Source organism: Elephas maximus, chromosome 6 (genome assembly GCF_024166365.1).
Source record: "Elephas maximus indicus isolate mEleMax1 chromosome 6, mEleMax1 primary haplotype, whole genome shotgun sequence".
Classification (NCBI taxonomy): domain Eukaryota; kingdom Metazoa; phylum Chordata; class Mammalia; order Proboscidea; family Elephantidae; genus Elephas; species Elephas maximus.
The window spans coordinates 98,988,240-99,005,243 of record NC_064824.1 but is presented as its reverse complement, the minus strand read 5'-3'; the positions used below and the strand labels follow the sequence as shown (position 1 = coordinate 99,005,243).

At 42.3% G+C, this 17,004-nt stretch overlaps 1 protein-coding gene across 6 annotated transcripts in view; it reads right to left on the bottom strand.

Annotated features, from left to right (window-relative positions):
* Positions 1-2,926: 2,926 nt before the first annotated feature.
* SPATS2L (spermatogenesis associated serine rich 2 like) overlaps positions 2,927-17,004 on the bottom strand; it is a 187,888-nt gene continuing 173,810 nt past the window's right edge. For all 6 annotated transcript variants that reach the window (XM_049887772.1, XM_049887771.1, XM_049887776.1 and 3 more), the window contains 4 exons: positions 14,153-14,262; positions 11,947-12,049; positions 8,642-8,862; positions 2,927-3,826 (listed from right to left, as the gene is read on the bottom strand). In XM_049887772.1, coding sequence (XP_049743729.1) covers positions 3,431-3,826; positions 8,642-8,862; positions 11,947-12,049; positions 14,153-14,262 — 830 coding nt within the window. In that variant the 3' untranslated portion in view covers positions 2,927-3,430. The remainder of the gene's footprint in view (positions 3,827-8,641; positions 8,863-11,946; positions 12,050-14,152; positions 14,263-17,004) is intronic.

The window sequence follows — 17,004 nt, the reverse complement described above, 5'->3', positions numbered from 1 at the left end:
CTCATTGGCCTAGGAAAAGAACTTTCCAGGCTCTCAATTCCTACTACTAATGGTTAAATCAAGATTGAGGCTCAAACCTAGGCTTTCAGATAGTCAGAATCCCCAAGTCTGTTACTTTGGTGGGGGGTAAGGGGGTGGGGAGTGGGTGACAAACTGCTGGTAGCTCTTGGTCTGGCAAACTTTTCTCATTAACCTCATTTGATATTGTTTCCTTGAGGAGGTTTAATTAGAATCTATTTTACTGATGCCAGCAGAGTTGAAAACTTGGGAACTGAGCTGTAAATTGGATATATTGTGTTTCTAGCTTCTTCCCTCAAACAATCTTATATGGCCTTCACAAAGGGTGAATTTTGTACTGATTTGTGTTTAGCTTTCTGAGCCTTGCTGGATTAAGCACCCCAAGGAGAGGCTCAACAAGGCAGAGTTGGAGTTTGGAGAGAATATCTCAAATAAATGTAAATTTGGAATTTAATTGGGAACCCACTAGGGAAATTTGAATTTCACAGATGAAGGCCTGGATGGAAGATCTATGTGGTAAAATGCAGGTGAGTTTTGAAATTTATTCAATCTTCATGAGCATTAAAATGTTTTAACCTCACTAGAGAATGTTTGAGAGAGAAGAATCCATTCTTAACTGGCTAACATGCATTAAGGAGAGAGATTAGGTGACTTGTAGCCCTTAAATATTTTAAAAAGGAGTTTAAAGCATTAAAAAAACAAAAAAAAAAAGGTTGAATATGTTCCAGAATCTCTAAGATCAACAATGGTTCTGCCAGGACAGTAGAAGACATGTAATATAGTATTTAAACAGTCTGACACTATCACTAAAGTACTGAAATTGTAAGCTGATGTTGAGTCAGCCCCTGACTCATGGTGAGCCCATGCACAATGGGATCAAACTATTGTGATTCATGGGGTTTTTAATGGCTGATATTTAGAATTAGATTGCCAGGCCTTTCTCCCTAGTCTGTCTTAGTCTGGAAGCACTGATGAAACCTGCTCAGCATCATAGCAACATGCAAGCCTCCACTGACAGATGACTGGCGGTTGTGCTTCAGGTACACTGGCTGGAAATAGAACCTGGGTCTCCTGCATGGAAGGTGAGAATTCTACCACTGAACCCTCACTGTCTCAATATATTGAAATTACTGTTTAAAACATACACATTATCAAATGCTCACATGCCCAGAGTCTACAAGAAAGGCAAAATATAGAAAAAAAAAAAAGTGATCCTGTGAAAACACTTTCCAGCATTCTTTTCTTTTAGCGACCTGGGAGTGTCTGCCATGTGCTTAGCAATGTATCTGGGCCTTCTCGATCCCAACAGCTACCTGAAAGTCAAGGTTAAGTAAGAATGGTTGGGTCCAACCCTGACAAAAGCAGGTGCACTCCTGATCTGGAAAACCTATTATGTTTTGTTTCCAGAATTATCGGGCCCATCTTTAAAGCTGTCACATTTAAACTGACATTTTTCAGTGCTGAGTAAAATCATGCTACATAAAAACTGTGCAAAACCCTTCTGTTTTGTAATATATAAATTCAGAACCTCAGACGGGGTAAACAGGGACTGCAGTCCTGGACATTTATCTTTTTTGTTTGAATGAACAACTTTTCCTTCCTTCCTGGAATAGGATTTAACATTTTGAATTCCTACTAAATCTCTCGGTACACTCAGAGACCTCAGAAAGCACTCTACAGAGACAGCAAACATCTTCCCGTACATGACAAAACAAGAAAAGGACGCTTGTGAGGCTCACAGGCTTGGCTGCTCAGGGCTGCTCTAAGGAACAGGACCTGGGACCAGGGATGCCAGAAAAAAACGTTAACGTGGAGCTGAAAATAAGTATTTGCACTTCAAAGAGATTAACAAATGTGCAGGATGGTCAATGGAAGCAGGGCCCAAACTGAACTGCCCTGTGAACAGAGATCTGGGGGTTGTGGCTATTTGGTCTTTGGGCCACTCAGTGTCCCTTCTCCTCTCCTGAGGTAACGGTGGCCCTTGTCCACGTTGCCCATATACTCCTGAGGAGCTGGCCACACCCCTAGCTCCAGGGAGGGCTGATTTGTTGTGGTTAGCTGCTCTGGAGTCCACCTGCGACTCATGGCAACCTCATAGCAACAGCACAAAAGGCTGTCTGATCCTAGCCATCCCCGTACTTGGTTGTGGATTGGACTGCTGCGATCAAGAGGGTTTTCAATGGCTGATTTCAGAAGCAAGCTGTCTTAGTTTGCATGCTCTGCTGAAACCTGTTCAGCATCACAACAAAACTCAAGCCTCCATGGACAGATAGGTAATGGCTGTGCTTGAGGTGCACTGCCAGGAATGCAAACCTGGGTCTCCTGCATGGAAGGTGAGATTTCTACCATTGAGCCAGACTGGTTTAAGGACAGACCTAAGAGAAACCTGGGCCAATGATATGCAAGAAGACCTTTGCTGGGACTTCTGAGAAAGACACTTCTTCCATGCTGAAGCTACCTGGAGAGACGCTTTCTTCTTCTGGACAGTGTGGCAGCACAAGAAGGAAGGGAGAGCTGAGATAAGAGAAAGGAGCCGGAGCCCTGATCAAATTGGACCCAAGGCATACTTTAACACTGGACTTCTCGGTCACTGCACCAATAAATTCTCATTATTGTTTAAGCCAGGCTGAGCTGAGGCTTATGTGACTTGCTTGTGACCAAGGTCTCCAAACTGACACGTGGTGTCTCAGACGACTGCAGTGCAGACCCATGTATCTGTGTGTGATGTATTCAGCAGGGGCCATGGTGAGGCATTATTTTTTCTGAAGGGCCACTTGTCCCAAGAGAAAGTATTGTACAGAGCTCTCATGCATTATTTAGCCTCTAGTCTCTAAAGTTTTCTTCAAAATCTTATACAGTGCACTCAGTAGTAGTAAGGCGGGCATCAATAAAAGAAACAAGCCAGGTGTCAAATGCAGCATATTTTAATTTGTTTCAAATAAAGCAATATATGTATATATATATTTCAGAAAAACACCAGATGTTAAATTCTACAAAAGCGCATGTGTCTTCGGCAGATCATGTTTGTCTAATCATTAAGAATTTTTTTATTTTTTTTGCAACATTAACTCTCTAAAGACGATCAATGGACTGACATCACGCTACAACATAGGTTGCTACTGAGCCTCTGGTCTTCAGCCACATCTTGATTTTCCTAACAAATGAGTAAATACTGCCTGGCTAAGATGTTGCAATGTCTCCATGAGAAAAAGCATCAACAGATCAAGCAAAGCCATGGAAGTTATGAAGCAAGCTAGCGCTGGTTATTAGAATTAGTAAAAATGATTAAGAGAGGGTGACACAACCATACAGGGTTTGTATATTCCAAGTGACTCTCTTTTGGCAGCAAATTGGGTCAGCACCTCGGGCAGGGAACCAAAACTGAGTGAAAACTGCTTTTTCCTCTCCTAGCTCAGGCCACCAATGTCACGGCTGGGACTGAGAGAACCGCGGCATCTGCCGATACTTCTATTCTCGTGGGGCACAGGTTGCACTGTGAAACCCTGGCGACGTTACCCCGGAAAGGCCTGGCCTCCGAGTTGTCTGTGGCGTGCTGCCTTCGCCGGGGCTTTTCTGAATGGGCCGGGGTCTCGGGGGTCTTTGTCCCCAAGGAGGCCTCTTGGTTTTTGGTGCCACCTTTATTTTTGGGACGGAAGCCGTTGTGTGGCTGTCTTCTGTGTTCATGGCGGTTGTTGCCTTTCACCATTGGATCAGCTTCATTCCCACTGCCCTGCAACTTGGCCGACCCATTTAGCCTGCTGTTATGATACTGTGGATTAAATCTTCGTCTTTGGCTAGAAGGTCCATTCTACCAAAAGAGAAAACAGGTAAGTATTAGATGTCTTTGGGGGAAGTTCAAGCATCCAGCAAACCATGGGTGACATCAGTAAACATTAAGGAAACTAAATCTTTAAGCCATAAGCAAGGTTTTTTACACTCCTGAAGAATATGGCAACATGCAAAAAGGGTCAAGCTGATAAAATCCTCAATCTTAAAAGAATAGTGGACTGTCTTGTAAATGGAACTTCAAGAAAATGACTGATGCTGAAAGGGAGGTTACAGAGGCATGTTGTTGTTGTTGTTACCGGGTACTGTCCAGTCGATTCTAACTCATCACGACCCTACTGAACAGAGTAGATCTGCCCCATGGGGTTTCCTAGGCTATAGTCTTTACAGAAGCTGACTGCCAGGGGTTTCTTCCACAGAGCCACTGAGTGGGTCTGAACCGTCAACCTCTCCATTAGCAGCTGAACACACTGGACCACCAGGTCTCCTTTACCGAGGCATAAGACAGGCAATTCAAGAACTAGGCAAAATAAAACCCATAGGTATCTTTAAAATATAACCAAATGAAAAGTAACAGAATGAAATGTAATGCAGGGGCAGTGCAATGATGATTCTCAACCATGGAAGCTTCTGGAACATTCTGTATAAACAGAATGTGAACCCTAATTGTATATATGAAGAAAAATGTAAAATTTCACTTGGAGGTTTTCTTCTCTAAAGCAGTTTTCTATTTTATTTCAAAACAACTATCTTATCACAGCTCAGAAGTATTATCTTGGGAAAATACAGGGATGAGGTGTATCCAGCAGATTTTGGCGGGACATGGAGGGATCATGTGTCTCATAGAGGTAATTAGTCCTTTTTGAAAACTTTTTGCAGTTCTTGGTTGACGAATTCTCAAGTGCTATAGTGAAGTCATTCCTTCGACAGATCAGCAACCATGAACGTAAGTAATAATCTTGTCTGTCCCTGTACAAAGGGAAAGTTTCTGAACTTGTTGAGGTCCGTAATAGTTACTGTTTACTGAGTGTCCACAGCGTCGCAGCCCCTGAGCGAGGTACTTCCACAAGTTATCTCATTTATCATTACAATTACCGTTTAAGGTAGTTGTTATTTGTTTGCTTCATTTTATGGATGAAGGTAATGAGTTTAAGAGGCTTGCCCAAGGTCTAGAGGGAGAAAATGGTGGAGCCAGTGTGTAAACTCAGGCTGTCTGACATCAAAGCCTGGCCACTACCACTTAATGTGCTGTATCCTGACAAGATTCAGAAGTCTTTATCTGATCATAAAGTAGATTCTTAAATGAACACGATTTTTGAAAACCAAACCTCTGTTATTAAATCCTGTAGCTTTACGCTTACAAATACATAAAGTTCTTAACATATACCTTGTGACTGGATGGTATAGGTTTAGAGCAGACCCGCTCCTAATAATCCAGAGCCAACCGCAAGAGTATGTATGCTGGGTCACATACCATATGCCTGAATATTGAGAAGGTATAAAACAACCCTACAAACTATTAAAAATGTCCTTTCCTTCTGTCTTGACAAACAGACCCTCCTGAGGATGTGGAAGGCCAGGTATAATTATAGATGTCTGGGACTCCTTGAGTTCCATGCCACAATGCAGGGGTTCAGGGAGGGGGGTTCCTAGCCCCCTGGCCCACCCCTCCTTCTCTTCCCACCTTTAGCTCTGTCCCACATTGTGAGGGGGCCTCATACTCATGAATGTGGATACTAACCCCAGCCTTCCCATCTATGCTTTACCCCCTGCCCCCTAAGACAACCACCCCTTGGACCTGGGGGTGTGCAAACTAGTTGACGGGTCTGCTATCAAGATGATATATCCAGGGAAGTAGTACATCAAGTGCCTGAGAGCAAGGTTGGGGCCACTTGGGAAAAGAATTCCAGGATCTCCAGTACTTGGAGCACAGTCTAGAACAGAGAATGTAGATTCTGAGTGGTTGTCTCTTTTTGGTTCCAATGAAGAACAGGGCTCATGACAAGGGTTTAGTTTAGACAGCTAAAGATTCTGGTTTAGATGTATGTGCCAACTTAAACGATCCATTACCTAAAATGCTTTGCTGAACGTGATAAAACAGTGAGCTGAAAAGATGCCTATGTAGATAGCATTTAATCTGGTCTCCTTTGTTTTTAAAGAGATTGTGAAATGGAAAGTCTTAGACTAAATTTTAGTTGTTGTTGTTAGGTGCCATTGAGTTGTTTCCAACTCATAGTGGCCCTGTGTATAACAGAATGAACCACTGTCCAGTCCTGTGCCATCCTCACAATCATTGTTATATTTGAGCCCACTGTTGCAGCCACTGTGTCACTTCATCTCGTTGAGGGTCTTCCTCTTTTTTGCTGACCCTCTACTTTACCAAGCATGATGTCCTTCTCCAGGGACTGGTCCCTCCTGATAACATGTCCAAAGTACGTAAGATGAAGTCTCACCATCCTCGCTTCTAAGGAGCATTCTGGCTATACTTCTTACAAAACAGAATTGTTCGTTCTTCTGGCTGTCCACAGTATATTCAATATTCTTTGTGAACACTATAATTCAAACGTATCAATTCTTCTTTGGTCTTCCTTATTCAATGTCCAGCTTTCACAGACACATGAGGTGATTGAAAATACCATGGCTTGGGTCAGGCACACCTTAGTCCATGAAGTGACACCTTTGCTTTTTAACACTTTAATTAGGTCTTTTGCAGCACATTTGCCCAATGCAATATGTCTTTGTCTTCTTGATTGCTGCTTCCGTGGGCGGTGATCGTGGATCCAAGTAAAGTGAAAACCTTGAGAACTTCAATAATTTCTCCATTTATCATGACGTTGCTTATTGGTCCAGTTGTGAAGTTTTTTTTTTTTTTTTTTAATGTTGAGGTATAATCTATACTGAAGGCTGTGGTCTTTGCTCTTCACGGTAAGTGCTTCAAGTTCTCTTCACTTTCAGCAAGCAAGGTTGTGTCATCTGCACTGCATGGATTGTTAATGTCTTCCTCCAAACCTGATGCCACGTTCTTCTTCATATAGTCCAGCTTCTTGGATAATTTGCTCAGCACACAGACTGAATAAATACAGTGAAAAGATATAACCCTGATGCGCACCTTTCCGGATTTTAACCAAGCAGTATCCCCTTATTCTGTTCGAACAACCACTTCTTGGTTTATGTATACTTTCCTCATGAGCACAATTACATTGTTCTGGAATTCCCATTTTTCCCAATGTTTTCCATAATTTGTTATGATCCACACAGTTGAATGCCTTTACACAGTCAATAAAAGACAGGTAAACATCCTTCTGGTATTCTCTGCTTTCAGCCAGGATCCCCTGACGTCAGCAATGATATCCCCTGTTCCCCATCCCAAGTCTGTTTGAATTTCTGGCAGTTCCCTGCTGATGTACTTTTGCAACCATTTTTGAATTATCTTCAGCAAAATTTCACTTGCATGTGATATTAATAATATTGTTCAATAATTTCCATATTCTGTTGGATCACCTTTTTTTTGGAATGGGCACAAATATAAATCTCTTCTAGTGGGTTGGCCAGGAAGATGTCTTCCACCTTTCTTGGCATAAAGGAGTGAGCACTTCCAGCACTGCATCCATTTGATGAAACATCTCAATTGGTCTTCAGTTCCTGGAGCCTGGTTTTTTGCCAACGCCTGCAGTGCAGTTTAGACTTCCTCCTTCAATACCAATGATTCCTGATCATATGCTACCTCCTGAAATGGCTGAATGTCAACCAATTCTTTTTGGTACAGTGACTCCGTGTATTCCTTCCATTTTATTTTGATGCTTCCTGCGTCATTTAGTATTTTGCCCATGTGATGTTTAAAAATGAGCAATGAACAAAGGATGTGAAGATGTATTTAGACTACAAGTGAAACTGGTTTGATTATGACCTTTATTTATTAATATATAAAACAGTCCTTGTCAAAGTGCTATTTTAAGGCTAATGAAGACATTCAGGGCTAAAGAAGTGCTTGCCAGTGTCATTAATGGGAAGTCTGAAAGACCAAGACCACAAAACCCAACAGGCTTAGAAAACCAGCATTTTGGAATACTAAAAGTCTCTTTCGTAGAGATCATGAAAGGTATCTTTATAGCCTGCTCAACTTCTAATATCATAGTCACATTTTTTGTTTACTCTCTAAAACAAGGATCAATCTCCTCTCAAGAATACAGCAGAGAAGTCGAAAGAGCAGGAAGACTGTCCTTTCAAAACTTGGTAGTTTTAGTGGTCACAGTAAGTAAGAATTAATAATGTCATTTTGAAATGTATTCCCTTTTCTGGAAGCCCAAGAGAAGAAAAAAAAATCTGAACTAGCCTTGATCTCTAATTGATAAATAAACTAAACATAAATGGGAGTGGTATTATCTTAAAAAAAAAAAAAAAAAAAGAGTACCAGATTTCCTCTCACTACCATTCCAGTGCCCAGGTTCTGAAACTTGATCCCACAGCTGTGTGAGCCCCATCCAAGTGTGGGCCAGTTACTGGGGTCCCGAGGATGGTGGCAATCAAGGGCATGAGAAGAGCTATCACATTTTAGGTAGACTCTTTGCTAATGCTGTCAAGAGTATATGCAGGCCACTTTCTCCACATGGGAAACTTGAAATGTGGACTAGATGGGGACAGGGAAGTTCCCAGGAGGCCTGCCAGGGCTGTGGGGGGTGGGGCTGGGCTGTGACCCCAGGAAGCTCAGCGTCTAGCTGTTGCTGTGTTCTTCCTCCTGAAATGAGTATCAGCCCCCCGCCCCCCTTCCAATGCATCCTGGACCAATGTCTGCGAGACCCCTGAAGGCAGTGCAAGGTGGCCTCCCAGAGCGGCTTACCTGCTTGTTAGCTGGCATGGCCTGGTGAGAGGTGTCGGTGGTGTTGGGAAGATTGCTCGCCATTTTCAGGTTTGCAGCTTTACCCTCGGAGGGCTTGCTGTGATTGGATGATTTTCGGGTAAAGTTACTCTGTTTCCCAGAGGCTGCTGAGTGAGTATTGAGCAGAGGCAGCAGGGAGCTACAGGGAGTTCTTGAGGAGTAACTGTTCTTTGGATGTGTAACTGCAATAAGAAAGTGCCTGGTGTTACGGGTTGTGCCGTGAACACGGCCGCTTCAGTAATCCGTTAGAAAGACACAGGAGATGGAGAAATTGGCAGGAGGTCCAACACAACATTAAGAAAAAGCTTTTTAAAAGATGTCATTTGAAAGGGCACCTTGGGGCTCAGAAGCCACCAAATTTCTTCTGTGAGAACCACTGAGCCGTGACTGCAGCATAATCACCCAAGCTGAGAGACATGTGTAGGAAATAAACATATCTGAACAACTTTAATACTATTCTTTAGGTTAAGAACCCACCAAGGAAAGGATAATGAAATCTGGAGGGTCCCTCTTTGGCCCTGTCCACAAATCACTCTGCTCTTGGGTTCCCCATGACCAAACCTCTCCTCACTGTCCCTGTCAGGTTCCTAGGGACTACAGAGACCCTCAAAGAAATGCTGACACGCTGGCCTGTCAGAGCCACATTGTCCCAAGAGCATGAGGATGGGGTGGTGTTGGGTGTTAGAGAAGAATTTTGCCACCCTGGGCTGTGAATATCCCCAAGGTAAGACCAGGCCTGCCAACCCCTAAAGCATCTTTTATGTTCCACTAGAACTGCATTATCAGGCCTTTTGTTAGCCTCATTTTCTACATCCTGACTGCAAATCTGCATCCATACAAAAGCTAAAAGCAATGCAGGTAATTAGACAGGTCCCCGCCAGAGCTGAGGTAGGTCCACTTAAGGCTCATTATTCCCAATCCTGCTGCCTTTGAATGTGGAGGATTTCTATGTGAGCTCCCATGCTACAGGGGGTCAGAGGGAATCCACTCAAGGGTAAGTCATGGCTTCCCTCTTACAGCTCCCAAGAATTTGACTGCCAGGCTGGACAGCAAGACCTTTCCCTGAATCTGAAAACTGTCACCAATTTTTAAAAGCAATTTTCTCGGATACGTTTGGTTGGATCAAACCTAATCCCAGCGTTTTTCTAGAGGATTAGGAATGACTAGTATGGATCACAGAATCATAGAACATTAGAAATGGGAAGGACAAGGACATATCTCCAGTCCCTTCTTTTTATAGGTAGGGCATGACAGCAATCCAGGGGCTGTCCAAACATCACTAGGGGATTTGGGTGGCTCTTGTGCTCACTAGATTCAGTTTTATGGGGTCACTCCTTCCTATAGCTCAGAGACTACACTTTCCAGCTCAGGAACTGTGGTCCTGGTTTTCTGGGCCCCAGCTCTTACTATGCTCTCAACAAAGCTGAACAGAAAAAGGCCTTTGGAGGATAATCGAAAACACTCGAGGCTGCCTTTCACAAGGGACAGCTGTACTTTGGAAAGGGGTGGCTCCTCCCACTAGGTGGCACTTGAACTGCTCCAGAGGCAAGCAGGTGAATCTGCAATCCACACCCCTCCTCCTGATCGGTGACACAGAGTCACTTAGCATTAATGTCTTGCTCATCATCAGGCTGAAATGGAAACTAGGGTGGGCAGTTAAATTTCCAGCTGTGAGCCAGACTGGATTTCAGAGATGAGGCAAAAGCTGGGGATGGAGAATGGCAAATAGGTAGACTCCTTCCTAAGGGAGGGAGCAATGAGGGGGTGAGAAGGGAACAGAATTTAAAAGTACAGTCATAAAACCAGCCAACTGCCAAAGCTGTGTGAACAAGGGCGTTCATGGCAGTGTTATTTTTAATGGTGAATAACTGGCAGCAACCTAAATGTCCACAATCAGGGGACTGGCTGCATAGATGATATTTAAATGAATTATTGGTTAAATATATTGACATGGAAAAATGCCTACCATGTGTTATGAAGTGATAAGAACTAATTATGCTACTATATAGGTATATTATATATTAAAAAAAAAAACTAACCTAAACCTAACCTGTTGCTGTCCAGTCAATTCTGACTCATAGTGACCCTACAGGACAGAGCAGAACTGCCCCATAGAATTTCTAAGGAGCGGCTCGTAGATTTCAACTGCCGACCTTTTGATTAGCAGCTGAGCTCTTAACCACCACCAGGACTCCATGTTGTATACCTATTAAAACACTGCCGTCCTATGGGACACAGTAGAACTGCCCCATAGGGTTTCCAAGGAGCAGCTGGTGGATTTGAACTGCTGAACTTCTGGTTAGCAGTCATAGCTCCATGTTGTATAGTAAATGATAACATACAGTATAATTATATATATACTTCAATATTCAATACATAATTTACATATTAATTTATACAAAAGGACGGGACTGGGTATGTTTATATGTGTATGAAAATGTGACGGACACATGAAAGTAATATGTTCTACATAATACAGAAAAAAACAGTTCTGTAATTTTTGGATCAAGCTTTTATTTTTTATACTAGGGGGAAAAAAAGCATTTTCCACACTAAAAAAAAAAAAGTATAGCCAAATTTCAAGGTTCAGCTGCTGCCTCTGAGGCCGCGGGTTTCCCATGTCCCTCACCTGTCCTTTGCCTGCTGTCCTTAAAGCCCTGTTAGTCTTCATTCCCACCTCCCCTGGTGGGTGGGCTGGAGTCAAGAAAAGAAGTCCCAGCCAATTTTGTTGCATATTAGCTGCTCTAATTAAGGCTTAATAAGGAACAAGACGAAAGCTAATGGCTGAAGTGAAGTCTTTCATTATCTGGAGACTTCACTCAGCACAGGGCGGAAGCCAGTTAGGGGCACCCTAAGCAGCGCACACAACAGCTGGGCCTTTCACAACAATAGCTGATTGTTCCCAGACTTATTAGGAAGTCTCACTCTGATGTAATAGGTCTCTGCAGAGCCGGAGCTGTTTTAAATCAGAGGAGCCGTTTATCTGGCGGTGCTTAAAGAAAGTTTGCAAAAGGCATAAACTAGTTGACCTGTTCTTTTCCGCTTAATAAATCCCAGGGATTTACTGATGGGTAGTGGCATTTGAAGACTCTAAGTTCAAATCTTGACATTTCTAGTGACCTGTGTCCTGACCTCTGATCATTAAATCTCTTCAGACCTCACTTTAGCCCCCTGGAAGGTGCACACCTGACATTTCCGATATCAACCCTGAAAGCACCAAGCTTACTCACACAGAATTATTTAGCAAGGAAGTATGCACAACTCACTCTCTCCGCAGAGCATGATTTGGGCCTTTAGCTGTTCAATGTCACAGGAGAATCGGGCAGCTTTCCCAAGCTCTTCATCATATTTACGTTCGCTGACAAAGTGCTGGAGGAAAGAGAAGGAAAAAAGGAGCCCCGCATTAGAGATGGCCGGAGTGTGCAGCACATTCATTCACCTTGCTCTGCTGTGTGCCCGTGATGGCGTCAACCGGGTGGGAAGTCCTTCCAGCTCTGTTGCTGTGAGGCTCCATTTATCAGTCTGACCTGCCTGGGGCATTATCACCTTCTTGTTCTGGAAATGTGTGTGGGTCCCGTCTTTCCTGTGTGGGCTTAGACAAAACTGTGATACAGGCAAAATGTGTGTCTGGACTCATCTGTTTAACCTTTTACCCTTTACCCTCCTTCTGGAGTCCCTGGGTGGTGCAAACAGTTAACAAGCTCAGCTGCTAACCAAACGGCTTGAGGTTTGAGTCCACCCAGAGGCACCCTGGAAGAAAGGCCTGGTGATTTACTACCAAAAAATAAGCCACTGAAAGCCATATGGAGCAGTTCTTCTCTGACACACATGGGTCGCCATGGGTCAGAGTTGAGGAAACTGGTACTCTTGTTCCAGTACTTCACGTCCTGTTGCCACTGTCTGGGCTGCCTTCCTACAGGGTCTTTCTAATCTGGCCAATCACTTGCTGATATATTAACTGCCAAGGGAAAATATGCCACCCTTCCTAGACGCCCATCTGTGTTTTAATAAGCCTCAAAAGCTTTTAAGATCTAGAAAGCATTATCTTGAATCGTGGAGTTTCTAGTGCTGCTAAAGAAAGAGGGAGAGATTTTTTTCAATTCATTTAAAATGAAGATGTATGTGTAGATGACAGAGTGAGACCTGCAGAAATAGCTACGATGCAGTCCCTCCCTGAGTTTACCAAGGAGTGCACCACATGGCAAGGGAAACAGACACACTGAATACAATGCAAAGTAGAATATGGTAGGTGCTTCAAGAGTGTAAGAGACAAAGAAATTATTTCCTACTGAAATCAATGGGGAAAGAGTTATCTAAGAGCTGGAACGTTAGAAAAATCATTGAACACTTACAGACACTGGCCAAATTCTTAACAGGTAATCTCATTTCCATCTGACTGCATTATTATGAAGTCAGTACTATTATAATCTCTACCTTATAGATGGGGGAACTGAGGTTCTAAGAATCTCAATTTATCCAAAGTCATGGAAGTAGAAAGTTTTGAAACAGGACTGGTTTACTCCAAAGCCTGTGCCATTAACCATTTAATGATGAATGAAATTTTGACAGGCAGAAGTTAAACTTGAAAGATGAGTAGCTTTCAGGAGACCAGGAAGGAGGCAACTTCATATTCTTCACTTGATGTTTTAACAAGCTGGGAGTTTTGTAGGGGAAGATGGAAGTTGTAGGTTCTATTCTGAGGGGCAGGGTGAACCATACTGGGGGAGACTAGATCTGCTTTAGGGCTACAACTCTGGTCTTACAGTGGATGACAAGGCTGGAGAGAGATGGTGGAGGCAGAAGGACTAGTTAGAAGGTGACTGCAATAGTCTGGGTGGGAGACAGTTACCCAAGTCACCCAGCTTTCTGCCTAATGGCAGACCTCATTCTTCACACAGTATTCTGCTTTGATGAGCTACACCCATATTTTTTCAAATTCTACTTTTCCTTGATGTTAGCCAGTTTCTATTGCTTGCAAATAAGAAATACAGTAAATGCATAGTTGCGGGTAGTATTATTAATAAAAGGAAAAATAACATATAAAAGGATATAGGAAAGAAGTTTCCACATGTTGTGCATGCTTGATAGCCCTTACTATTACACTAAGTTCATACTTAGTGTGTGTTCACATGTGTGTATTTATATATACATACATAGATTACATATATGGAATATAATATCCTCCATCCCAGCTGTAATTCATGGTTGAGTATATTTTATTTGGGTTAGTCTCCACTGACTAAGAAAACAGCTTGTACCTTATAATACATCCCTTTTTTTTCAAACCATATTATACTTAAATACAGTGATTAGGTGGTTCTTCACCCTTCTGAATTCTCTATTTCAACCTCATGAAAGAGCTGGGTGCAGGGTATTAAAGCCTCAGAGCATGGCACTCTATGGATACAAAAGGAACATAATGGGGATCAGGTCTCTAGCTCAGGATTCAGGCTGTGACATTTTAGAACTGACCTTAATTTCTGCCCTGAGTTCGGCCAGCTGCATCTCTGCCATCTGACTGGCTAGATCAGTAAGTCTCTTTAGTTCCTCTGCTTTCTTCTGACGAGCAGTCAGAATTTCCACTGCCAAATAAGAAGGAATAATACATTAGGGACAGAGATTTAAACATATTAAATGACTTAACTTCTTGGAACCAGTTCTCCCTCCACAGACTGATGGCTTTGTTAGAACATGACTATGTTTTCTGAACTGGGTTCACTCTTATCCTACAACTCACTTCCATATGTCCTTATCTACCAATCCCCAAACCAAACATGGTCTCTCTGATTCACCGCCCACCCATGTTCTTCTTCGTCTTCACTGACCTATGATCTCACCTGTTCAATCTGAACTTTTAAATTTGTGAGTTACTGAGAACAAATAATTCCAAAAACAGACAGTTACTAAATCCTACCTGAACTTGCAAAGATAGGGAGTCTTTCTGCATGTACTGGACATTAAAGTCTAACAATAATAGACCTTCTGAACTTTAACACATACTCATTGAAGGCAACTAGCTGTGTTACTGGAATCTGACATAAAATTTTGACTTTATTAGCTTTTTGTGAGTTAAAAAAAAAACAACATAATAAAAACCTCTGCTTTTGAGACTCTGCAGATATGTTTCCATTTTGCAAACAGAGAGAAGTTCCAGTCCAGAGTGTCTTATGACTTTGTTGTAAGTGTCCCCAGTGGAAAAATTTCAAGAGTGAGTCAAAGCCAGCTTAAACTGAATTGGTGTGTACTATTTAGCATCTGCACATGTAGAGAAGACACCAGGGAGTTCTCTGGCGCCACATTTTCACACATCTGTCAGATAAACTGAAGGTTCAAACAGATGTAGCAGCCCACAGGTTAATGTGTGTGTGTTTCCCAAAAGATTTTGGAACTCAGAAGCAAAGAACACAAACACAAAGGGTGAGATTTAAACGTGAAGTTTGATCTTCCAATCGATAAGATTTGTAGCTCTCCAATTCAAGTCATATATGAATTGCCTTCATTTTCTTTGGACAAGTACTTTGAGTTATAAGAAAAGAGAGGCCCATTTAACTTATACAACATGCATATCAAATTCACATTATATTTTGGCTTAGCAAAGATCAGCTGCTTCATTGGACCAGATTTATAGGGCAAACGCAGAGGCAAACAATATTATTCCTGATTTTAAGGGTTGTTAGTTTATAAAATGTCAAAATATGGCCACCTCAAAAACATGAAAAGAAGTAGAGAATGAATCAAGAGTTTAAGATCCCCCTGCAAACCATAAACAACTCTCTCGACAGACCAAAAAACATTGTGTTTATACTGACATCAATGTTGTGATGTCTATAAAATAATTAATCTACAAGAGCTCAGCTGTTACCCAAAAGGTCAGCAGTTGATATCTACCAGCCACTCCTTGGAAACCCTGTGGGGCAATTCTATTCTGTCCTATAGGGTCACTATGAGTCAGAATTGACTCAGTGGCAATGGGTTAGGTTAGGTTAACCATTTGCCAAACCACACTCTAATTATGCTTTGATTATTTACCTGGGGCTCTCCCAGCCTCCCATTTACAAGGCGATGTAGCTGGGCAGAGCTGGATTTGGGCCTGGCAGTTTTTCAGAGCCCAGAGCAACTAGTGAAACACTTGGCCCCATGATGGGAGTGTAGGAATTTTCACTGAATGTAGACAATGTGTTACGGAATGGTGTCCCAGGTTACCCAGTTAGACTAGAGGCCACAAAAAAGTGGCTATCACTTTTGGCCAGAGAACACAAATGTTTATGTGGTTCACACATGCTACTTTTACAAAGTAATTGCCCATGTTTAAAAATTAGGAGATTTCATTTGAAAGCTAGACTTCTGGCTTCCCTTAAATGTTGGAATTTCTGGCCATAGTTGGCCAGCATTCCCACATGGTAGCAACAGGCTAGAGCTGAGGAGTCGCTGCCCTCTTCAGATGAACATGGTGCCCAGTGGGCCACAGTCCCCACCTCCTCGGCACAGCTATGTCACCTGCGAATCCTGTAGGCATCTGCAGTCACTGTGAGACCACAGCCCAAACTGTATCACGTAGTTCTTTGTAGCCATAGCACCCGGTACCTGGTACCTAGTGGGTACCCATACCCAGTATGCTTGCTGAATAAAGGATTCAGTGAATGAATAAATCCACTATTTAAAAAAAAAAAAGGATAATAAGGTAAAATGGATTTAAAATAAAAATATGCAAAGGAAGATGGATTTAAAATAAAAATATGTAAAGGAAGATGGAAGTTCCTTTTCTACAGGAGCCAATTAAAAATGCCTCAGACCCATGCTGTTGATTGATTGATTATTTATATTCCATTAAAATTGAACATATGGGTGGGACTAAAGCCTGGAGTGTGAGAAAAAGATTCCTAAGTAGGAAGATGAAACAAGACATTTTCCTTTTGCAAGATAAGATTAAAAGAAGCAAAGTGGTAAAGGCCCAGATGTGACTAGTAAAGGGGTCAAGGGTCTTAATCCCCGTATTATCAGACCTCGAGTGACTGTGCAGTAAAGGAGGTCTGACTTCCCTTGGTGGATCATTCGTGGGGCTGCTGACAATTAGGGGTGATTATTCTTTTTGATTAAGCAGAACTTGGGCATTCACACTGAACAAAAGATTTCGCAGAAATAGATATAAGTGGGCCCTAAAATAAGAATGCAGGTGCAGGATCACCAATAAATTCTGATTTACACTCATGCAAATGTACATGGAAATGAATACTTTGCATCAGCAAGTCTTGGGATGCATTTTACATATACTCATTAACATTTCAAAGCCTTTCATATGAAGAAGCCTTAAAACTTCAGAACTA